Below are 26,213 nucleotides of genomic sequence, written 5' to 3'. Positions count from 1 at the left end.
AATCTAGTTTTAAATGCATTGATCGGAATTACCAACAGTTTATTATACATTACACTGTAATTTATCAGGATTTAAAAAAGAAAGAACTAACGATATCTAATGAAAAAAATCGAAAACAAAATGTAGCTTAAAAATGCATTCTTTGTAACTTTTAGCAGGTGCCTCTTTTATCACACACGTCCAGCAACAAGGAACTAAGTGTTGAATATAAAAACGCAATAACCTTCCCCTGACGAATCCTAACCCTTGTAACTAGGTCGCCCCTCTCGTGGCCCCACCCCGAGGGTGAAAATTCAATTGGCACAAGTTTCCTAATTAAAAGTCGCTCAATGTCTCCAACTGCCCTCCATCGCTTCATCAACGGTAACGGTAAATTAAAATAACGGTATCAACGTCAACGGTATCCCGTTATTGGATTTATTTGACGTTGTTGGAATTCCTCATTAATTTTCCAAGATTTTAGCGTTTTGAGTTTGATATTGTTTTAATTTAGTTCTAGGGAACAATCTAGATGGGTTGGGGAGGCCTGATGTTCGCACATTTTGTTCTTTAGTATCTTTTTCTGATATTCAATGGGAAGATATCATAGCAGACTTATCAACTCGGAAAGGGATCAACACCGTATCGCCTTTCGCGCACTATCAACCACGAGGCGAGGCGTTTACGTTACGGTGCGGATAAGTGTGTGTTGCAGTATGGAGTTTAGGTACTGATCGCCTCAAGTTGATACGGTTACGATCCCTTTCTGGGTTGATATAAATCTGCTACGTCCTTAAGGGTGATCCTTTAATGACACCAAAACAGTGCCTGAGCACAGAAATTTAAAACACAACTCGAAAACTCTCAAAAATCGCGGAACATACATGGGGGTGATTCGGACAGCCCTAGCGATGGTTTACCTCTGGGCTTCGGCTTGACACTACTTTTTGGGACACCCTGTATAATTATCTTTTGTTTTTATTATCTGTTTCCCTATTCACACTGCAACGACATAACAAAGTAATTACAAATGTACATCAAAATGTGAAATTATACCTCGCGATGCGGCCTTTTCATCAAGTAATCGCCATAATAATAGTTATTAGTACGCCTAACCGGCGCGACCATGTTTGCAGATGTCATTTGTAGATCTGTACTTTTAATTTCATTTATTTTACTGGCAATTTTCTCAGCAATTATCATGAGAAAGCATTTTTTAATTTGTCTGCAAGTTTGTTATAATAAGTACCTACTGAACTGGTTAGTTAACTAACCCTGGATTGCTCTTACTTAAAACGTCAGTCTGTTAAACTCCATACGAAAAACCGGTTATAGTTACGGTTAAAGTTAAGGTGCAACTGAGAAAGTGTTAAACCTATTGACTAAACTGAGGTTTTTTTTTGCATAACAAGGCAGGTATTTGACCACAATCGCACATATCTGCCCTGAAGGTTTTTAACAAATAAATATAAATAAAAACAGCTGTGGAAGTTTCCCCTTGACCAAAGATTGTTTCTGAATTTCATTCATTCATTTCAATTTCTGGTATCTATTTTGAATTATTATATTACGTCAAAATTCGTTAAGTGGCGTATAAAAAGGTTACAGACAGACGAGTTGCTTTCGCATTAATTATTTACTTATTATGGATGAATTAACAAACAATAAAATCGAAATCTTCTCGTTAATTCCTCGATTCCTTCAATTAATGTGTAAACTTTATGAGGCCTATAAAGGACCACCGCTGAGTCAATCAATTACTAAATTGGCATCATTTGAAGTATTGGCGTGCAAATATAATTATTATTGCCTTCAATCGCCACTCTTGTGGCGGAGTTTTGGGCTGACACTGTAGGTTTGTTGTCGACACGAAGAAGTAGAAAGAAGGCCGATGTGTCATTTATATCCTTGAACATTTTACACTGCGCTTCTAGTCCCAAACTAAGCAAAGCTTGTACTATGGGTACTAGACAACGGATATAAACATACTTAAATACTTTTTTTTGTAAATACGTACTTATTATACTTATAAAACACCCAGTCCAATACAAACAAATATTTTCATGCACACAAATGTTTGTACTGTGCGGGAATCGAACCCGCTACCTCTATTTAGTTCCGAAAGTATCCGAAAGAATCTTCCACTCTTCCCATGGATGTCGTAAGAGGCGACTAAGAGACAAAATATGAGGACACCAGGCCTCCCAAACCCGTCTGGCCAGCGTGGGGAGTGTAGGACAAATCCTCCATTTGCCTCTGGTACATTAGAGGGTCGTGCTCCTGCAGTGGAGACTAAATGACCTGATGGTGATGAAGAATGATGTTATGATAAGACAAGTGATGATGGGGTCTAATTTGAAGCACACTGGCTCAGTAAATACTTCCCTAGAAGGGTGAAAGGCAATTTTCATTCGCATTCTTAAATTACACTTTTCCGTTAATCTTGCTATGTCCCTGGAAATTTTCGCGAATTTTCCGGGAATTCACAAATTTTCCGTATAACATTAGTTACTCACCCGGAAATAACCGGAATTTTCCAGTTAAAATTACCAACTTTCCCGGAAATCGTACGTAAATTTCCGCAACCATTTTCTCACATTGCAACGCAACCCACGCGCTCTGGAAAATTCTCCAAAACACATGTAAACCAAAATTGGTCACTAACAACCAAGATTAACGCTGTGTCAAGATATACAATGATTTATAATTAATTTAATGAGTTATAATTTGTATTAATTAAGCGTCGCACGTACAAGATTGTCGAGAGGTGATTCTCTCATTATTATATTACTCTATTGTATTGTCTAACCTTAATTACTTGACAATTAGCTGAAAAAAACGTTGAACAAACTACCCGATGTTGGCTGATTTTTATAATTAGATATGTGAGGCAGGCTGTTATTAAAACTAGCGGTGGCACGTGGTTTCGGCTGGGTTAGTTTTGGTCTTTCGCAGAAAGTTATCTATACTAATATTATAAATGCGAAGGTAACTCTGTTTTGCTTTCACGCCTAAACCACTGGACCGATTTTGATGAAATTTGCCATAGAGATAGTTTGAGTCCCGGGAAAGGACATAGGATAGTTTTTATCCCGGTATTTGAAACAGGGACGCGCGCGATAAAGTTTTTCTGTGACAGATAAAATTATTCGCGGGCGAAGCCGCGGGCGGAAAACTAGTTATATAGCATATAATACTCTACGCTGCTTACAATACTTTGTTTTGTCACCTGTCATCCGCTTTGCACTGGACCGCCGAACCTTATAACTTCGAACTCCTCCTATGTTCTTCTGATTAATTTCGTTGCGGGTCCATTGACAGTTTATCTTTCCCCCGGGACTAACTTGACCTTCACTGGTTGGGTTTTTATTGGCGGTCAAGCTGTAGATCCTGGCTACACAGGAGTTGCAGCGGTGGGAACGAGAGGTTGGAATAGTCCCGTATACGGTGGCCTCCACTCCAGAACCTTGTTGCCCCATCGGCCGTTAGTTCTGCGTACTATGTGCCCTGCCCATTGCCACTTTAAGCTAGCTAATACTGTTAAGTTTATACAATACTGTTAAGTTCTGTAATTTGCTGTTTTAAATGTGCCAATACGAGTAAATGTATTTTCTTTCTTTCTTTCTAATCCGTCGGGGTATGTCAGCGACTTTAGTTCGTTTACGGATCTCCTCATTTCTGATTCTATCCCGTAAAGGAACACATAGCCCTTCTACATAGACCCAAGGATTTCCAGAACTTGCCAAAGTGTAAACATAACAAAGCATTTCCACCGTCTGCAATGGTGTGTCAATACCTCTTAAACAATAAAATGGAATGCTTTTTATCAAGAGTTTTTCACCCGGCTTTCACCCCATCGAATTCAGTTCGCCCCTAGCAAGACTAATGACTCGGAACGTATTCTGTTATCTGCCCGCGCCAACGTGTGGCGCAGGGCCGGATTAAGGGGTCCTGGGGCCCACTGGGGGCCAAAAAACCACGTAACGCACTGTAAGGGGCATGTAAACATGGGAAGGTAACTGTTTACTACGCCATCTTGATTAGCTTCTATAAAATGTTGTAAAGCCTTATTTTTTCAACACGGTTCCATACCCAAAGGGAGCGAGACCCTAGAGTTATTTTGCTGTTTGTCTTTTTAAAGCAAGTTCACTGTTTTTTAATTTGCAAGTTCGTTCGTTCATTTCAGCCAAATGACGTCCACGACAAAGGCCTTCCCTAAGGATTTACACAATGACCAGTCTTGCGCTGCCCGCATCCAGTTTCCTACTTCTCGCGACCTTCAGCAGATCATCGGTCCATCTAGTCATTTCACTTTTTGGAGTCGTAGGTTGACCTGTCTTTTTAATTTCGGTTTGGTTTGAAAAAGAGGCTGACAATAGTGTCTGAGTTTCTTGCGCTGCTTCTTCTCAGCGCTGGCCCATTTATTGTCCTGAAGCAGTGGTAGGATTAATACTGGGACATGTAAAAGTGCTTTTTTAAAGCCTACTTACAGAAATAAATGAGTTTTATGAGTTTTAAACCTATGTTGACCGGTCATTCCACAACCGAGCCCTGGCGCCTCTAGATGCGCCCCTGGCGTGTGTTGACTGGAATGAATTGCCGTAAGGGCGTCTTTTGATTAAAGCGCACTCGATAAGCGTGATTGGGGTGAAAACATATGTTTGACTTGTCCTGGAGATAAGTTAAATTGATTCGGTGGTGTACTTGCTGTAATGGTTCTGTTTGTTACGTCAGCTAAAACCGCAATAGAATAAGAAAGTCTTAAGTATATTATTTTATATACCCTACTAATACACTGGACCGCAAAGAAAAAGGATCGGTTAGAAAATCTTCTGTAACTTCAATAGTATCTAACTAACTTAGCTTTATGAACCAGACATACTCGTACTGGGACAAACAAACTTCGCATTATTATTTATAATATTAAAAAGCATGAATTATTTAGTGTTTATTTCATAAAGCTAAGTCAGTGAAGATATTGAAGATTTTCCAACCGCCCCTTTTTCTTTACGGTTCACTGTAATGTGAAAGAAACCAATTTGTTAGTAGAAAAAATACTAATATTCCTGAATTCCTGTCAACCCCTCAAGCTAAATAGGCACTTGTGCCATTGTATAAATGTGGTGACTGAGTTTGTTGCGGCGCTTCTCCTCAGCACTTGCCAAATTTTGGTCGCGAATCACTGGTATGGCCAAAAGATTATGAAACATAAATTCTAAAGGCTCCTTAAGAACAAAACTTTTAAAGTATTTTTTTAAATTGCCAGTCCAAAAGAAACATCTTTACGCTATTGTTATAATTTAGGTATGTCTGAAACAAAAGTTAGGTAGGCTAAAACCCTCTCTTAGATCCCATCTATGTATCAAAATGTGTTCAGCAGTTTCTGAATAAAAACGTAACAGATAGAGTTGCCTTCTCATACTTATGTAGGTATAATGAATGATTTAGGCCTAGTTTAGTTTTAATTGTAACGTACTCCACATCACGTACCTACGATTCATGATTATTTTAATCATCAAAAAAAGTTGCAAAAACTGTATCCCATAATCGTTGGCATAATTATTGCTAAACGCATCGATTAGGCTCAGTATCGCTCGCACATGCGTGCGTGAGCGAGAGGCGCTGACGTCACGGCGTGCGTCTCGCTCGCTCGCGTGTTGGTTTTGTTGCGCGTGAACCGAGCCCACCCAGATGCGGGCTAGGGGTGGCAAAAGTTTATGATGTTAAAGAAAATCCATATTTTTTAAAAGAATATAAAAATGCGGAACTATTCCCATTTTACTTAATCCTACCAGCAACACTGTGTAACCAGGATCTAAAGCTTGTCCTTAAAAGAGTAGTAGTTTGGTTGGTGGTAGGGCTTGTTCTAAGGCTACCACCATCTTACCTAATTCTGTCGCCATAACAACAATGTTAACAGTATTGTTGTGTTCCGGCAGTTAGAGGTAAGATAGCCAGTTTCTCCGTGGTTGAGGATTCCGGGTGAAGCTCGCTTCCACCTTTGGCCTGATCATCACTTACCATCAGGTGAGATACAGGCCAAGAGCTTCCTCGTTGAGGATTAAAAAAAATAGAGGAGGCGACACTATGATCGCCTCCAGTTTCCTCTCCTCGGTGATGGCCAGCAGGCCGGGGCATTGGGGCGCCCCACGGCTTTGCACTGGCCACCATCATCGTCGGAACAGCTGTGTGCTTGGGGGGCCCCTCCTGGGGGGCTTGTAGGTGGTCAATCTGTGGCTGAGGCTGTGGTAGAGAAGGTTTTGTCCGGTCCTCTATCCCACAGTGGCAATGAGGGCTTATAAGTATTTAATAGCGAATTAGCGCCCTCACCAATGAATTGACGCCACTGTAGTTGTTGAATATGACTGTCAATCGCTAGCTGTTAAGACAATCCTAGTATAAATGTAAAATCACCTTCTTTGCAATAACAAATACGGTAGTTCATATACTTTTTTAATGAGCTGTCAAAAAACGCGACTCTCCTGTAGCTTTGGTACGCCAAAAATTATGGTTCGACAACAATGAAGTGTCCCAGATATAACAGTGAGTTGAGTGTGAGTTTACAACAAACGCGCTCGTGAGCGCATTTAAAAAATCTATGAAAATTTTAGTTTTTGAACTTTTCCCGCTAGGGGCGCTGTACAATCCGTCATACATTTAATGTCATTTGTTGACGCGCTCACTAGTGAGCGCGGTTGATCTAAACTCATACTAGGCCCTTTGGGAAATTCCGATTTTTGCCACTTGACGTTTCAGTATTGTTTGCCTGTATTTTCAGGACTAAATTAAAGATTTTTCTAAAGAAGTCGCATATTAGCTCGACAGCTTTATATAATATAGTAGAATGCTCAATTTAGTCCCTGTGTCAGCCCTGAGATGAAGTATGGATCCGGTCTTGGAATGAATTTGTCAAAACACGTCACTTTGCGTCGGTGCGCGCGCGCCGACCGCGGCAATGGCTGGACGGCGGAATGTAAACAGAATTAGGATTGTCAGCATTCTTTAAGGCAGATTTTTAATTCATAATAATCGCAAACTATCAATCTTCCCTTTATTTTAAACTAGTTTTCTGCCCGCGGCTTCGCCCGCGTGGAATTTTTTCTGTCACAGAAAAACTCTATCGCGCGCGTCCCTGTTTCAAATACCGGGATAAAAACTATCCTATGTCCTTTCCCGGGACTCAAACTATCTCTATGCCAAATTTCATCAAAATCGGTTCAGTGGTGGCGTGAAAGCGAGACAGACAGACAGACTGAGTTACTTTCGTGTTTATAATATTAGTATAGAAGTATAGATTTGTGACGCGCCCCGCGACGCATCGACAGCCCTAGCACAGTGCACGGAGATTTTGACAACCCTNATTATTAATGTCACTTGAGGAAGAATAGACGGTTACGTTTCTGAAACTGGTTTTTATTGATACGACGAAATTAGAATAGTTAGTACGATTAACAATAATAAAATCATTTATTTGCAAGAACATGGTTAGATTGGTGTTAATTTAGTTAATTCCAGCATATTCTGTCGCATGCGACGTGCAAAAGTTTTTATTCTTAAAGTTATGTTAATTGTTATTGCTACATTTGGTTGTCGTGTTGTAGCTCAATACTAAAGACCTTATGCTGATGATGATAAGAGTCACGCTCACCCGTTCGTGCCTCGCCAGGTTCCCTTTAAGAGCAAACGCACGTCCGCAGTGTTTACAGGCGTGGGTCGCGCGTGGGCCGTGCGCGACTACATGTCGTGCCAGCGCGTACTTGTCATGGAACACGTCGTACAGTCGAATGTGGGCTGCCGTGATGTAGCTCGAGACTAGACCTTATGCTGATGATGATAAGAGTCACGCTCACCCGTTCGTGCCTGGCCAGGTTCCCTTTAAGAGCAAACGCACGTCCGCAGTGTTTACAGGCGTGGGTCGCGCGTGGGCCGTGCGCGACTGCGTGTCGTGCCAGTGCGTACTTGTCATGGAATACGCGGGAACACGTCTCACAGCCGAATGTCGGGCTGCCGTGACGTAGCTCGTGGATGCGGAGCTTGGTGGAATTCTGTAGAGTAGAGTTTAACCAATTAGGGAAATGACAAAGTTTGCTTTAACAATAAATTCGTTTCTCTCCCTCGTTCATGGATACTGAGAGAGAAAATATATCATGTGAGGACACAACGATTGAGAAGAAATGAACAACAATGTTAACAGCATTGTTGTGTTTCGACAGTTAGAGGTAAGATAGCCAGTTCCTCCGTGGTTGAGGATTCCGGGTGAAGCTCGCTTCCACCTTCGGTCTGATCGTCACTTACCATCAGGTGATATACAGACCAAGAGCTTCCGCGTTGTGGATAAAAAAAAAATACTTTGGGGTTAAGAAGGTATTAGCGTTAACAGGTTATTTGCTAGTCTCTTGCTAGTCCAGGGATCGAACAAGCGTTCATCAAATCGACAATCCGATACAGACACCATTTATTGCGCTATTGTATTTGTCACCTGAACAAACGAAATGAGGGCTATCGTTTTAGCGCTCACCAGTTAGCGCTACTATAGAGTAAGGTCCTGTCACTTGCTAGTAGCGAAGACAGTGGCACCAACTGGTGAGCGCTAAAGTGGTAGGAGGACTATCGCATTTGCACTCATCAAGATGGCGCCACTGTAGAGTAAGGTCCTGTCAATCGCCAGGGGTGCCAACTGTTAAGTATAAAAACGATAGCCCTCATTCAGTTTTAAATAACGAAACGTATTTGACCTGGAAGCCTTTCCCGCAAACATGGCAGACGGCGGTGACGACGGCGCGGTACTGCTGCCGCAACGCCGCGTGAGTCCGCCGCACGTGCGCCCAGTGCTCCTTGCGACTGTTTACTGAGCACCCACACTGAATAGAATAGAAAACTTTTTATTTGCAAGAAAGGCATACAAGCAGGCAAGACATAGATACAAACAGAGAGAAATATACAAGTGGAAAATTGACTGCTTGTGCCCCACACTGCGGGTAAAGAAAGCCTTTTAAATAGCTATCTATAAGCCTCCTGTGTGCTTAACATGATTTACTTTAGATGTGCTCACTAGCGACTGTGTAAAAAAATGACATTAAATGTGTGACAGATTGTATAGCGCCAATAGTGGCTATTTTCAAGAACTAAAATCTTCATAAAAAAATTTGACGCACGTGCTAGCGAGCACACCTAACGTAAACTTATGGTAATCACACTGCTCACTGGACTGGTAAGGATAAGAGCCGTGCTCCACTACTTTTCTCTCTAATGGAGAGGTAGCTTTAGCAAGAGGAATATGGTTGATTCAAGGCCATTTTCCACTAAATCGAAGCCTTGAAACTAACTATGTATTAGGATTTCAGCTCAGCGTCAGTGGAATGGTTAAGCCCAATTCCACTTAGGTTTGATGGATCTAACTGCTATACTACTCCTCTACACACATCCGCTTTAGTGGAAAACCGTCTTGCAAAGCACACAACAAAATACTGAGGCAGTTTGAGTCATATATTGTGTGGTTCAAAGTACGTAAATAAATTAGATAACTTACATGTTCACATTGAGTAGGATACGAGTCGCCGGGAAGCTTCCAAGTGGTCTTTTTCTTGGCTACCCGTCGGTGCTCTGTTCTGGAGTGCTCAACCAACTTCTTTTTAGTTGGAAAGGTAACGCCACACTGCTTGCAGGTCATCTTGAGCAATGGATCAATTGGTATAGTATTTCTGCAAGATAGCCAGCCAAAACTTGAGAAATGAAAACGCAACAGAGAGTACGAAGTATATACAGAATTTCATTTGTAGCTTTCGGCGAAATATTAGTCTTGTCCAGTGCAGAGGTGACATAGTTGCAAGGTAAATACAAATATTGATAAACATACCCTTGGGTGTTTTTCTGGTGGTGCTTGGAAGTAAGCAAATGTACACGTCGTGCTCCTTCTGAAGTAAAGCTAATGGCACAATCGTCACATCGGAATTCAGCAGATGTCGTTGCATCCTGGAGCGAAAGATAATGTTTTTAATAGGAACTGTCTATTTAAATTTTACCCCTGGGTCACACACATTACGATAATCTGAAGATTCGCGGTATCGCAAAGTATTTACGCATGATTTTTTGCAGTCGCAAGTAATTCGCTCCACTTTCGACCGAATATTATCGCGATTTGTATGGCAAGTAGGTACTAAGTGTAAGTTTGAATAAGTATCCTTTAATCATGTAAAAAAGTTCGCGCTTTTTCTCCTTCATTTTATAACTAGCTTTCCGCCCGCGGCTTCGCCCGCGTGGGTTTTGTCTGTCACAGAAAAACTTTATCGCGCGCGTCCCTGTTTCAAAAACCGGGATAAAAACTATCCTATGTTCTTTCCCGGGACTCAAACTATCTCTATGCCAAATTTCATCAAAATCGGTTGCGAGGTTTAAGCGGGAAAGCGTAACAGACAGACAGACAGAGTTACTTTCGCATTTATATTATTAGTTGGGATTTAACTCACCTTATCATCTCTATGCGCTGTAGAAGCATGCAGGGCCAGCCCCCTAGCACTAACGAAGGCGTGCCCACAGCGCGTGCAAACGTGCACGTGTTCGTGTTGCGTGCGCGTGTGTTGCGCGAGCGCGGACGAGTGCACGGTCTTGAACGTGCAACGCGCGCAACTGTACTCGTGGCCGGTGTGCCAGCGATGGTGCTTTTTTGCAACGCTCCTGTGATTAAAATAAACTGGATGCAATATTTATTATACCTACAGGCCAGTACAGGCTGTTCTCACATTGACACCGAAGATAGGCCTAAACTCGGCATGAGGCACACTGAAAACTAGCGCCGTGGCCATCGTCACCGTGGGCCACGGCATAATAAATGCTGAGTGGGGTCCCGTTGCAGTAGGCATCTTGTTGGTGAATGGGTGGCATTACTCAGTTTACTCTTGATTTTATTTTTTTCTTCTTCCATTATTATGTGCCACTGTCATGTCTATGAAATTGCCTGTATTTGTGTGATGTCCATTGTAATAAATGTATCTTTCTTTCTTTCTAAAACGCATCGAATAAGTCTACAAATTTCGTACTTTTCTATGCACATTATTAGGCTTGTTCATGTGTCCCAGCCCCAGCTACCTCTAGTGCTAGTATGACATGCTAATTTATGTTGAAAAGAAAAAATATATTGTAATTTTCTTACACATTGTTGAAGATTTTGAAGCACGATTTGCAGTGGAACTTCTTTCCGTGGGCGCGGTTTGCATGTGACTTCATGAGCACGTCATTTTTGAATCGATGTTTGCACACTGGACATTGTGATGCTCCGTTTTTCTAAAAGTTAAATGAAAAAATCATTTAATAAATTAAGATAAAGTACAAAATGACATTCCGATTTCTGATAGATATTAAATTTTAATACCAACTGGGTTATGGCAATAAACATGGTTTTCGTATGCTTTCGTGCTTGAGAAACTTTTTAAACAAACTTCACATTTGAAGACATTGGCACTGGTTGAAGATAGTTTAGCAACCATTTTGTTCCATTCTTCGATTTGTTCTTGTTCCTGTTCATAATGATAATATTATTAATTAATCAATTAGATATGAAACACTAATAAATTGAGGAGTGTCTTTTCAAAAGGGGATACCTACATTCTATCTTATTTTTCACAAAATGGGAAAAACTTATATGGGAAATATTTACAGACCTACCGAAAAGCATTATTTCTGTTATGAAACTATTTCATTACAGTGTTCTAACTACACTTTTTGCCAAAAAATATGACTTGTTAATTTAAAGTTACAGAGTTCAGAAAAATCATAATATCCTCTTTTGACACGGATCTTTTATAATATCCCCCTTTGTTCTGTACTTACTGTAAATATCCCCTTTAGTTGAGCCTACTATTTTGTAAATATCCTCTTTTGTATTGTACATCTCAAGATTTTAAATGATAATAAAACACAGATTATTCTTTTTTTTAATGGCACGTCATTTGTTGGAGCAAGTCGGCAACTTCGGGTCCTCTACGATATTGCGGTTTCGGACTACGCTGCGACCAATAAAATCGTCTGGCGCTTCATACCCCCTTCGGCTCCATTCATGGGCGGCGTCTGGGAACGATTAGTACGAAGTGTCAAGTCAGCGCTGAAGGTGACATTGCGGGAGCGGAATCCTCGAGAGGAAGTTTTGATGACCCTATTATCGGAGGTAGAAGCTATACTGAATTCGCGGCCTCTGACGCATATAGCTCCAGATCCAGACTACCCCGAAGCTTTGACTCCGAACCACTTCCTGATTGGCGGGTCGTCGGGCCAACCTTTTCCTGCGGATGGGCTTTGCGATACCGATTTGATGGGCAGGAGCTGTTGGCGGAAGGCGCTCCGTCTCGCGGACCATTTTTGGCGTCGTTGGATGTCGGAATATTTACCAACCCTGGCCCCACGACGTGTACCGGGAGTGGATGTTCAGATTAAGGTCGGGGACCCTGTTCTCATTGGTGACGGAGATCTACCAAGGGGAACCTGGCCTCGGGGTGTGGTCGAGGCCCTGTTTCCGGGTCGTGACGGCGTGGTCAGGGTGGTAGATGTTCGGACAGCGAGTGGAGTCCTGCGGCGCCCACTTAGGAAAATCGTTCTCCTCTAAAAAAGGGGAGGATGTCCACGAATGGACACTTTTTGATAAATATGTATACTTTTTTACGCTATGTTTTTTTATTGTCTATTAACTTTTCGATGTTCGCTTTTTTATTATTAACTAGCTGACCCGGCGAACTTCGTACCGCCTTAGCGTAGAGATTTTCTTAATATTTTTTTCCGTAAGAACCATCCTTGGACTTCCACAAACATTTAAAAAAAAGAATTATCGAAATCGGTTCAGCCGTTCACACGTGATGCCGTGACAACGCGAAACGGGTTTCATTTTTATATATATAGATGTCACTTGAGGAAGAATAGACGGAATACGTACTGAAACTGCATTTTATTGATACGACAAAATTAGAATAGTTAGTACGATTAACAGTTAGTAATGTAATACCTGTAATTAACGACTTACTTACATCAATATCTTATGGCCTTTACATAAGAGATTATTTGCTTATTTTTATAAGACTAAGTAAGTACGAATAACTTAGAGCAGAAGTCAAAATATACTTTCTTAAAATGTATTTCATGCCACTGAAGAATGTTGGAAGGAAGTGCTCAATTAAGGTCCTAGGAAATGTATTTAAGTGTACCTGTTATTACAAGTGCTTTATGATGGCTTGAATAACTGAAAATTAGATTGGCTGCCAGCCAATACGGAAACTTGATGCAAAACCAACGAGCAAAATCAATTATACGAACAGTAACTTTGTAAAAATGGAAGCCACAACAATTTTTTTTAAGCCGATCTGCGTAGGTGTTTTACACCCTAAACACCGTGTTTAGGTCTCAAAATCTAGATCAATCTGTGGACTGTGGAGAACTGGAGACATTTGTCCGGCCAAGCGCCAAGGACAAAATTGTAGAGACACCTACCACTGCTGGTAGCGTGGTCGCACAAGAAAAATTGAAAATTCTTTAAATTCTTTCGTTTTATTTTAGGCTTATAAAGAGAACTTTTCCGCAATATTTTTTGTCTACTCAACGAAGACAAAAAATACGCATTATGTTAACTCTACCATAGCTTCGGTACAATAATATAGGCCAGCCAATGCTGGGACGAAGCAGTACAAGAAGGTCAGTCACTATTGTCAACTTCTTTACAAAAATTACAAGATTATAACATGCTGAGTGTCTTGGATTGGACGAAAACACAAGACTGGTGTAAGTTAGGCTATCAGTTCCTGTAAAACTTGAAATCTGGAATTCAAAACTGCAAACAGTACCAAACAAGAAACATTTGTGTGAATTCACTTCCTTCGCACAACAAACCCTTGTTGAGGGAATGTGGGGTAGATATAAGTATTTCCGTGTTATCTCGGGTAGTAGATACGGAGCGGCTTGTGCCTGGCACGCTGCGTTTATCTGCGAAGGGAACACACCGTGCGATTTGTCGGACGACCTCCTTCATTATCTTGTAGGCTGTAACGATTCGAAGCAGTTTCAGCAATTCCAGGCAGTTTCGAACTTTGTTCATTGATTCAGATTCACGCCTTGATGTGGAGCTCTATCATTGCAACGATAAACGAACACTGCGATTTTTATCGGACGATCTCTTTCTTATCTTGTAGGCTGTAACGATTATTAACTGATGTGAACTTGATCGGAATCCACACATTGATATAAAGCTTCTATTTTCACAGCGATACAGGGTGCGATTTGTCAGGAGACCTTCTTCCTTATCTAGTAGGCTGTAACAATCCAGGTTTCGAACTTTTCTGATTGATGAACTGCATCAGATCAACACTTTGACGCGAAGCTTCTATTTTCACAGCGATCACAGGGTGCGATTTGTCAGGTGACCTTCTTCTTTATCTTGTAGGCTGTAACGATCCAGGTTTCGAACTTTGCTGATTGATGAACTGCATCAGATCAACATTTTGACGCGAAGCTTCTATTTTCACAGCGATCACAGGGTGCGATTTGTCAGGTGACCTTCTTCCTTATCTTGTAGGATGTAATGATCCTGGTTCGAACTTAGCTGATTGATTAGATCACCACTTTAACCCGAAGCTTCTATTTTCACAGCGATTACAGGGTGAGATTTGTCGGACAACGATCTTCCTTATCTTTTAGGCTGTAACGATCCAGGGTTCGAACTTCGCTGATGGATAAGCTAGATCGGAATCGACACCTGGAGGTGAACATTCTATTATCTTAGCAGCGAAAACAGTGTGATTTGTCGGAAGACCTTCTTTCTTATCTTGTAAGCTGTAACGATTATTGTTTCTTAACTGATGAGCTTAATCGGATTCCACACCTTGATGTGAAGCTCTTTCATTGCATCAAACAGTGTGATTTGTTGGACGACCTTTTTCCTTATCTTGTAGGCTGTAACGATCCTGGTTCGAACTTAGCTGATTGATGAACTGCATCAGAATCACCACTTTGATTGACGCGAAGCTTCTATTTTCACAGCGATTACAGGGTGCTATTTGTCAAATGACGTTCTTTGCTTATCTTGTAGGCTTTAACGATCCTGGTTTCGAACTTCGCTGATGGTTAAGCTAGATCGGAAAGCACACCTTGAGTTGAACATTCATTATCTTAGCAGCGAAAACACAGTGCGATTTGTCGAACGACCGTCTTCCTTATCTTGTAGGCTGTAACGATTTATTGCTTCAAACTTAACTGATGTGAGCTAACTCGGATTCAACACCTTGATGTGAAGCTCTATCATCGCATCAAACAGTGCGATTTGTTGGACGACCTTATTCTTTATCTCGAGAGCTGTAACAACTAATGATCTATTCAAACTTGACTGATCAAATGAGTTCAATGAGATGAGCTCAACTGGATCAAATCCACACCTTGAAGCTATTTATTTTTTATTTATTTATTTAAAGACTTTATTGCACACACATAAAAATGTTCCGTACAAAAAGGCGAGCTTAATGCCATAAGTCATTCTCTACCAGCTGACCTTGAGCAAAACAGAGATATTGAGTAGCTATCGTGAATACAGGGTGCGATTTGTCCAAGAATCTTACGGTGCGGTTAGTTATTGCTTACCCTTTGCAATGAGGATACTCGTAATGAGGAAAACCAAACTTGTATCCTTTAGGGACAGCCTTTGACGTCCTTCTCCGAGTGTAATCAGTTTCTACATTACCTAAGTAATAAGAAAATCCTTAAATCCTATGGCTTATGTGACTGCACCAGACAGTCTGCCAATAGAGAGAGATGGAGGGAGATCGTGCGGAGAGTTGTATCCGCCTCTACAACCGATGTGTACAACGCTTCAACGTGACCACGACCGTTCTGCCAAGAGCGTAACGAATAAGAAGAAGAAGAAGAAGAAAATCCAACAAATAGCGTGCGACAACCTTCCAACTCGCGCGCAAAGCCTATGAAGAGTAGAGACGAATCTGATGTAGTGGTTAAAACATCATAATTTTATTAATCGGATACCAATCGCGGGGTGTGTTGGACTTGCAAACAAATTAGGTAACCGGCGCCTACTCACCTATATTCATCGCTAAATAGGCCGTAGTGTTCGTGATAGCCGCCCGTTCATTTGCATCCAACTTTTGTCATGCGAAATGTAGTTTAAACACGTCGTTAGCACCAGTTAGAGTTAGCACTGTTAGCTCGTTTGGATTTTTATTGTAAAGATATTTAACAGATCATAAATTCACTCGCAGTTTTTGGTTTGTCAGGATTTTGTTCACAATTTTACTGGGCTATAATTTTTTGCGGGGCATCCTGATTCGTTACAAAAGTAAATATGTTTAGCCTAAGAGGCGGGTATCATAATTCATAAGACGAGCATTCTATCCACAACAAATCACTCATGACATGACAAACCACCACTCTGTGATGAGTTTATTGACTGAGAAGATATTACTTAGGTAGGTACTCCTCCCGTCTATGTCATTGGCGACATAAAATAGGGGTTTACATTTTATCCACACTCTCCAAAACTCTACTTTGTAAGTATACTTACTTCACAAACTCTTCTTCACTTCAATGTATTTAAATAACAGACTTTCCCCAACGTCTACTCTATGCTGTTTACCAAACACCCGCCGCGAACAGTAACTTCAAACACAAAATATGGAGCGTGAGATTTTTCCGTCAGTTGCAGAACGACTACAGTTATGGCAACCATGATATTTCTGATTTCTATTTTTGTATTGGAGAGCTTATGTGATGAGTTCGAAACCAGGTGTTTGTTATTTAACAACAAATGTAAGTATGACAAGTTTTAGCTACTAAAATGGTAAAAAAACACTTTCAATTTTGGGACTCTCTGCACTTTATCTTTATAAAGTTAACTACCCATTTAGTAGGTCTATTTCACTTTGATCATGGATAAGTCCACTTTGATCACATAGGTGCTTATCCCATGGGTGATCAAAGGACACCAAAGTGTCCCCTGGAGTCCACTTTGATCACCAGTTACGAATTGCAATGTTCCAGGAAAAATAATTACTGGGAGTTGCCAAATGCCAATAATTACTTAGTTAAATCCCTAAGGATTGTAGACAAGAGAGAAAACTAGCAAAATGCTCAACTACTCACAGCTTTGCAACTCTTGCCCAATGACTCTAAAGATAGTACTTTAATGGTAGTCTCTACAAGACTTAATTTCCAATAAGATTGCTTCTTGTTGTTGTCATATTTCATTCTCACTATCGTGATTGTGCTTTTATGAATATGGTATCACTAATAATCACTATGTACAGGTGTGAGCCACTGCCCGCGAAACATGCACCCGTATCACACGCGCTGTGAAGTGGATACTATGTCCCAGAGGACGTGTGACGAGCCGTTTGTTTATACTCTTGGTTAGTAGACTATTTTAGATACCTAGTCTTTAGACTGCTACAAAGGTAAACGCTTCAACATCCGTACATACTTCTTTCAGATCCATCCATTCTTCCCAAAAATGCACTTATGAGCAAGTAGATTGAGTAAGCTCTACCACCTACCATTCTAAAATTTTGCTCTATCAGTCTAACTCTAAACAATCGTGGGAGATTCAATTTCGTCTCTTTAGACATTAGAGTTCACTAGGTTAAACTATTACGAAATCAGAGAAAGAATATTACTTCGTCCAGGAGGTGTAGCAGTCACTAAAATGCTGTGCGCCTCAAATCCTAACCAACCGCACCAGTAATTGGGTCATTGAAATACTGTATTTATGAATTTTTTTTCGCCAGATGACCAAAATTTAAGCTTTCAAACCATTTAACAACAAATCTAATTTATTGCAATATCTCTCAAGTTAGCATCTGAGGAACCGAAGTGCCTTCAAATAGTTCACAGTAGTATCACTGGTATCACTAATAATCCATCCAGCCAAAATCGCATCGTAGGCCTACAACGCCTAGGATAAATATGCGATTTTATCGATTTTACGCGATAGGCCCATACATTTGTCGTCTAAAATCATCGATAAGATTTTATCACGGCCTGCATCTTATGACTACATCAATCAGAAGGATCTAATGAAGGATTAGCAGTAGCTTATACGCTTAAATTGGGGCATTTGTGTCTATTCTCAGTTATTTGGGTCATACCCATGGCAACGTGGACAAACATAATGCAAGGGCATGTAGAACCTGACCTCAGCTGTTATGAAGTGCTTCCATGTGGTGTTATTTAATAAACAAATACCTATTTAGAAGTGCAGGCCGCAATACAGGATAATTAATTAAAGTATAGAAAAGAATTCCCAATTCTCACTCAGCGCGATCGACCCAGTTCTTTATCAATCCGGCTTTGACTTTACTTTTAGTGATCCATATATTCAACCTCCATTATTTTCCCTTTTTCGTAAAGCCACTTCCACTATCAATTCCTATAACTCAGACCCTAGGAAGGTCCTAAATTTCATTCTATAAAGATTTGTTGTCTTTTGCCTAGCAAAATATTTGGTTAGAAGAAGGATGGATCTTTGTGTGCCTTAAGCTGAGCCCTTTTTATTCAGGATACTCAAAGAACAATCAAGATTTAGTATTAATATTTATGTTATTTCAAGGCACTACCAGCTTACATGATAGTTCCCCCATAGTTAATGCTTATACTGCCCATGGTGTAATATAATTATTTTCTTAACGGTTACTTAAAGATATAGATCCTGGCTACATACTTATGAGTTTCAGAGGTGGGAACGAGAGGTGGGAATAGTCCCGTAATTTCAAAGCACTATCACTTGCTCTGGTTAATCCCCATTTAAACCCCCAGGCTACACATGCGGTTGGTCTCGATGCGATTGCAACGGCGAACTGCTGCTCGACGAGCGGACCCACTCGTGTGTCGACTACTTTACCTGCACCCATGAGTACAAGAAGAAATTGACGGGGAGAAGAAGGGAGGGCATGTACAAGATGCCGAAGAAAATACGGTTCCCAGAAGAGGAGAACGAGTTTCCCATATGAATAAAGACTAGATTTCCAAACATGTGTCTTATTTTAATCGAATTTTAAAAAGGAGGAGGTTCTCATAAAACTCATTTATTTCTGTAAATAGGCTTCAAAAAAGCACTTTTACACGTCCCAGTATTAACCCTACCACTGCTTCAGGACAATAAATGGGCCAGTGCTGAGAAGAAGCAGCGCAAGAAACTCAGTCACTATTGTCAGCTCATCACTTAGGTATATCTCCCGTTTTTTTTATAGTCTCTTATGTAGCTTCATATCAACTTCAGATTAAAAATAACAAAATCATAGAAAGTAATATAGCGATTCCTAACATTTCAATAAACGTTCGTGAATAAAATAATTAGGTTGAAGCTGAAATAACAAATCCAATTTCATTCACTAATAAAATACTAATAAAAGAGTTGATATTGAAAGCGGTTAAGGTCAACAACACAAATCGCAATGCTATTTTTGCTGAATATCGAATAGCAATAAAATAAAATATCTTCGAAACAAACGCAATAGTTACGTAAAGAAAGACAACTAAAAGATATCCTTTGACAAAGCTAAACGGTAAACATGCTACCTATGACTATCTAAATATAACTCTCACCCCATTTCCTCTTTCGTGAAGCTACGGAAGCGAATGTCATGTCATCAAAATGTATAAGTTGAAATTTGCTTTTTCAACTCGGCCACAACTGGACGAAACTTCTTATCTTTGGACGAGGTAAGACATTCGTATTTCGTAGAGTTAAAGTTTAGAAGATTCTGCTTGTACAATGGTTGGTAGGTAGAATAGCTCTTTTTACTTTGCCAAAAAGGGATATGTAGGTATAATAATGTAGCAATCATCACAGCAATTGATTGACTGAGCAGCATGGATCTGACCTTATTCTCTGTCTTTTGAGGTCACTTTTACGCAGTTTGATTCGATATCTTTATTTTCTTTGACAAATACATCAGAATTAAATAACGAATCAATTTTTTAAAGTGATTAGCTAGCTATAGCAGTCGTCTATCTCTGCCTAATATACTTTCAACTTTTGGCAATTTTTGCAAAGCTATACTGATCGAAAGTCGGCACGGAATTTCCTGATTACAATCTGCTGATTTTCACCGTATTGTCGCTCGTCACGAATACTTAAATCTATTCTTGGCATCTTAAAAGACCCTTAAGCCGACCGACATCACGAAAAAGGGTGTGTTTTCGATAATATCTGATCGAGGGAGTTGAAATTATAAACCATTTTTACAAGCAGGGACTAGACTAGGCTAGTAATATTCTAGGCAAAGAGAATATTGAAATAAGTTATGTCATATTTGCTCATCATATTCAATAAACAAACATGATACGGGACTATTTCCACCTCTCGTTCCCACCACTGCAACTCCTGTGTAGACAGGATCTACAGCTTGACCGCCATAAAAACCCAACCAATGAAGGTCAAGTTTGTCGCGGGGGAAAGTTAAACTGTCATTGGACCCGCAACGAAATTAATAAGAAGAACATAGGAGTTCGAAATTAAGGTAAACAAACATGATAGAAAATATTAAAAGCATCTTAGAAACTAGTCCTCTTCACGAAAACATCAAGATAAAACTAATGCAATAAATAAGTTCACCCAATCTCATACACATCTAGCATCGCCGATTCTCAGAACAAGTGCTTCTAAGAAGTTACGATTATTGATCAGGGGAAGGAACAAAGGCAAAAACATCTACATATACCACAAACATCGGGAGTAAACAAGTCCACTTGAAGAAAGGTCTTCCTTCTGTGAGGTTGCTATGTTTCGGACTTTTGTACTCATTTTGAGTTTAATTAATTTTATCGGAGCGATGTATTACGGAAAAGTGGGGGAAAGAGGGTGTCTTTCATTCAATGGAACCTGTAAGTATTATTTTATCAACTCTCAAACTTCTGATGAAATGAGATTGTAAGATTCCTATTGAAGTTGGTTGTTTGATAGCAAGAAAATGCGAAGTTTTTCAATATTATGTCATCAAACGTTACTGATAGACTTCAAGCACAAAAGTTACAGTCCAATTTCCGACATTTACCGTACCTTTCTTGGTGAACCCAGCCAGTTAACTTCTTCAGATCGGTCTCCGAATCAGTGTCAAGGATCAAGACAGTCGGTCCACTGCTGCTACAAAACGGCCGGTTTAAATCATGATCACGTCATGTGGAGTAATGTGGACATAGTTTGAAGATCACTCCGAAAGTCGTGTACGAAATGAACTCATCTATTAAATGTTTTATACTTTTTAGGTGTCGACGAATGCCCCGAGCACATGCACCGGCTAGACAGCGAGTGTCGGCCGACGCCATCGCAACGCACTTGCGATGAGCCAGTCGCCATATCCATGGGCATTATCTGCGACTGGTCACGATGCGACTGCGACTTTCCGTTCGTTCTGCACCTGCTGTCTGGATATTGCTTCGCGTATGAAGACTGTCCTTGACCCTGACTGGGAAAGGACATGCAATGTTTCGCTACTTTACGAAGCCCCTGATAACGTAATAGGATTATCTATCAAATAAACTTACAACTTTTGATTTCCCAGGTCTCGGATATAAATTTTTAAGCCACCCAGTATTTAATAAGGCTGGGTTGCACCGTCTTATTTTAACTATACAAACGTCAAAAATCTGTTAAACTCCATACAAAAACACCGGTTATGGTTATAGTTACGGTTACAGAAAGGTGATGCAGCTTGTGTGTTAAAATGATTTTTTTAAATTAGTTTACACAAATAAGAATTCGAAATATTTTTGTAAATAAGATTAAAATTGACATGAACGTGAGAAGCGTTAATGTATTCTGTTTGAACCCTAATTACTATCATTAAATACAATTTCGATATGGTTCATGGCGTTTCATTCCACTTCGCAAATTCGCAATATCTATCTTCATCACCCAAAGACCCTCGTATTTCTTCGAGTAGAAAGATTATCCCTGATTTGATATTAGGAATCGAGTTTGCCAGTATCGAAAAGTCAGAGTTTAATGGAAATGTGCGATGTTTGATGATAGGTGAAATTGTGTTTCGTTAAATTCATGTTTACGATTTTAGCCAAACATTACGTCACGTAAATTTTATTCAGTACTTAGACTCTTTCCAGAGCGCTTATTTTCTTCTTCCTCGGTCCCTCACTGATGAGGATCGCGACCCCAGATAGTGTTCCCCCACAGACTGCGGTCATAAACTGTGTGGATCGCACGATGGAAGTTTCCACCCACCGTCTTCCTCACCGCGTCTGACCATCTCTTCAATTCAATTTCATCTGTTTGAGGGCTTATACACGTCCCAATTGAATATACCTTGCCCTGTCACCACTGGGTTGGTGCTGAGAAAAAGCGTAAAGCTGTATAGAGCCTTCGGAAAAATAATATTGAACAATCTACTGTGTCTTCCAATTAAAAAGGGAGATCTGTACTTAACGTACGATTCGTCACACCTCTTTTCCACGCCAATAAGTAGTGGTTTTCGTAGGAACTAGCTTTACTACTTATGAAAGCAAAATGTATCTTTTTTTATGCAAGATAAGGCAGGTATTTAACCCCAATCGCACCTGGTGTTAAGTGAGATACAGTCTAGGATGGTACATATCTGCCCTGTAAGTGCCTATTCACTCTCGCCTTGAAAAGATAGCAAAATCTGGCGAGTTACAATAAGCGNTTTTCACAAAATGGGAAAAACTTATATGGGAAATATTTACAGACCTACCGAAAAGCATTATTTCTGTTATGAAACTATTTCATTACAGTGTTCTAACTACACTTTTTGCCAAAAAATATGACTTGTTAATTTAAAGTTACAGAGTTCAGAAAAATCATAATATCCTCTTTTGACACGGATCTTTTATAATATCCCCCTTTGTTCTGTACTTACTGTAAATATCCCCTTTAGTTGAGCCTACTATTTTGTAAATATCCTCTTTTGTATTGTACATCTCAAGATTTTAAATGATAATAAAACACAGATTATTCTTTTTTTTTAATAATAATAATGACCAAAATTAAAGACCCTACTAAACAGAATTTTTTTTTTAAATTATTAGACATTCAAATCCAGCCCCCCTAGACAAAACGCACTTTTTGATCGAATCGAAAATCGAATCCGTCAAAACTCCATACAAAAAAGGGACTTTTCGACCACTTTTCGACTGGTTTGCGATTATAATTTGCACTTTGTCTAGACCCACTGATTTGTCCAATATCAGTAGGTCTAGACAAAGTGCAAATTATAATCGCAAACCAGTCGAAAAGTGGTCGAAAAGCCCCTTTTTTGTATGGAGTTTTGACGGATTCGATTTTCGATTCGATCAAAAAGTGCGTTTTGTCTAAGGGGGCAGGTGTCAGACAATCACACAACATATAGCTGACCCACGCTGAACTGTCCCACCAAACTCAATGTCAGGGGGGCGCTACCATCGTTCAACTGTATGGTTTCCAACATGTCAAAAATCGGAACTACCGATCCGGTATTGACGGTGGCGCCCCACTGTCAATGTCATGCATAGGACATTTCAGTATTTTGGAACTATAGATTCCGTTTTACGTTAATTTTGCGTTCCGTTCTACAGAGTAAAATGTCTAAAAATAAATCCTAAAGCATAAAGTTAAAGGAAATAAAACACTATGTATAGTTCAAAAATACTGAACTGTCCTGTGCATGACATTGACAGTGGGGCGCCACCGTCAATACCGAATCGCTAGTTCCGATTTTTACCATGTTGGAAACCATATAGTTGAACGATGGTAGCGCCCCCCTGTCATTGAGTTTGGCGGGACAGTTCAGCGTGGGTCATCTATAAAAGTAAATATCCCGTTTTGAAACGGCTAATTGGTATAGTGTAAATATTTGTATTGTAAATATCCTCTCTTGTTATGAAATGAAAAATAACTATTATTTTTTTAATTTTGTAAGTGTAAATATCCTGTTCTGAAATGAACACTCATATTTGAAGCTGCTTTACTTGGGAGAATATCCCGTTTTGATTAAGATTCAAGTGACGAAAGTGAGTATTCAGCACTAAGAACAAGACTGCATACTCAGTTTAATAAATAGTAAAAATGTAAATATCCCCTTTTGAATAGACACTCCTCAATTGTAATAAACAACTTACCGATTGTTTCACAATATTGAAATATCTTCCTATATCAAGCCCATCAGCAGTAAGACCATTGAGTCCTTTAAACTTTTTTCTAGTTTTCAGAGCAGGAGAATTAATTTTCTGAAATAAATGTTATAATGTAAAAAACGAAACTATTTCCTTCTCCTCTGGTTTTTTAAATTAAGTAATTGTAGTAGCACAACAATATTTCCATACCTTATTTTCCTTTTTACAAACTAGAGGAAGTTCTTTAGTTTCTTTAACATCATTTATAACAGTCGTTTTATTGATTTCATTAAAAGATAAGTTATCAATATCATCATTGTCACTACTTCCAAGGTTTGTGTCTTCATCATCCATTTTTATAGAAGCTTCTTCACTTTTAAAATTAATGTCTGCTTCTATATTTGTCTGATTAATAATTTCTGTTTTATAATCTTCATTAAAATTCACTGGACAATATTGAAGATCCTTGAAATTTACATTATTATCAGAGAAATATTTTGTCTTGAGATTTGAAATAGTTTCATTTTCATCATAAACATATTCATAGAAATGACAAGGCATTGAATAATTTAAACTAAGTGGAGATTGCAGATTCAAATGTTTTCTATCTCTCTTTCTAACTAAAGATTTTGTAATCTGTAATTATTAAATTACATGATATTATTATTTATTTTACAAAATGATATTCAATTCAACTGATTTCACAGTCATGCTAAAGCCAAGTACCTGAGCATTTTCTGCAAAAATATCCAGTAAAGTTGCTTGTGTGGTCATACTCTTTTCCATCAAATTGTAAAAATTGGTCAAATGTCTCGCACATTCATAGCAAACAAATTGTGGGAGGCCTTCTATATGGCATTTATTGTCCTGGAATTAATTATAATATGTTACATACATTTCAATTAGTCTTCAGAAAGTAATTAATTAAGAAAGGAAAATAAATTTTATGGCACTGACATTAAAACCTGTTATTGTCTCCATACAGTTTTTTAGCACCCCAATTTCTAGGCTAAACATCTTCACATCAGTGGCTAAACATATTCTGCAAACTTCTATGTGTGATGCTTCAAAGTTGGAGTTGGGCTATAAGGAAAAGTAGATAGGCAATAATAAATTTTGGTAAAGAATTACTTAAGTATCAAAACAGCTGAGTCTACGTACAGGTAGAGCGCTGACCGGACACGCGTCCTCCTTGATTCGGGTCCTGAAGCCGTCTTGGTTGATTTTATCAGTGCTGAAATGAGCACTGCAGATGCGGACATGACTTGGTGGGTTCCAAGCAGGTCGGCCTATAGCCCTAAGCCATTTCTGCCTCAGCTCAGAATTTGATGGAAACCTGTAAATTATTTTTTACAGTAAGTATTGAAAAACATTTAGGACAGTCAATACACATGTAGTTAATTAATAAAGTGCACACAACTTCATCATCAACAGCCCTTTACAGTCCACTGCTGGACTATGAGCCTCCTCCACTATAGTGGAGGGTTTTGCCATAATCTCCACGCTTGGCAGGCGGGTTGGAGATCGCAGTTTAAAAGATTGATGTTTTTCAGAGAGCGCTGCTGCCCATTCTCTGTTTGATGTGTAGTCCCTAAGTCGCCTCTTACGACACCCGCGGGAAGAGCACACAACTTAAGCAAATGAATATTAAGTGAACAGTTGAATATTAATTGAACTTGGAATACTCTTTAATTATTTGTGATGAAAAGGGGCGGAGCCATAGATTTGTGGGCGGAGCCTATTTTATAACAATTTTTTTTGTCCGTGATTGTTTTTGTTATAATAAAAAATTGGTTAATACAAAGTTTTACTTTTTTTACATACGCATGAAAAGATATAGCTCGCGGGTCCTTTTTAGCACTGTTGCTATTATTGTTACACCCTTTTACACAGCAATAGCAGACCATTTTTTACTAAATCCTCTTCAAAATGCTTCAAATCCTCAAAGTAAACACAAAAACATTTTTCTTCATATCCCATCGACAAAATAGAGCAGCGTCAAATTTGACAGCAATTTTGGGTTGTCATACAAAAATAAATGTTACACTTTGTGTACTTTTTCTATTTCTTATGTTACAAAATTTCACAAGCTCCTTCATAATCATTTTTTAGAAGTATTTAAGCATTGTTATTGTAACTTA

At 39.4% G+C, this 26,213-nt stretch overlaps 1 protein-coding gene across 2 annotated transcripts; it reads right to left on the bottom strand.

Annotated features, from left to right (window-relative positions):
- Positions 1 to 7,476: 7,476 nt before the first annotated feature.
- Positions 7,477 to 26,051, bottom strand: LOC114356265 (zinc finger protein 85-like). Of its 2 annotated transcripts, XM_028309351.1 has the most exons (13): positions 25,897 to 26,051; positions 25,234 to 25,408; positions 25,030 to 25,155; positions 24,799 to 24,939; positions 24,283 to 24,708; positions 24,079 to 24,186; positions 11,352 to 11,492; positions 11,129 to 11,259; positions 10,446 to 10,653; positions 9,836 to 9,951; positions 9,509 to 9,680; positions 8,715 to 8,840; positions 7,477 to 8,024 (listed from the first exon to the last, which is right to left on the bottom strand). In XM_028309351.1, exons 1-13 carry the CDS (start codon positions 25,977 to 25,979, stop codon positions 7,740 to 7,742), a joined length of 2,238 nt encoding a protein of 745 aa, XP_028165152.1. In that variant the 5' UTR covers positions 25,980 to 26,051; the 3' UTR covers positions 7,477 to 7,739. The 2 variants fall into 2 exon arrangements, with proteins under 2 accessions (XP_028165152.1, XP_028165153.1); XM_028309352.1 differs by lacking the exon at positions 11,352 to 11,492.
- Between the last annotated feature and the right edge of the window lie 162 nt (positions 26,052 to 26,213).

Source organism: Ostrinia furnacalis, unplaced genomic scaffold, assembly GCF_004193835.3.
Source record: "Ostrinia furnacalis isolate ACB-3 unplaced genomic scaffold, ASM419383v2 OfSCF2703, whole genome shotgun sequence".
NCBI classification, from domain to species: domain Eukaryota; kingdom Metazoa; phylum Arthropoda; class Insecta; order Lepidoptera; family Crambidae; genus Ostrinia; species Ostrinia furnacalis.
Note: the sequence above shows the minus strand (reverse complement) of the source record. Positions and strands in the feature narration are given on the sequence as shown.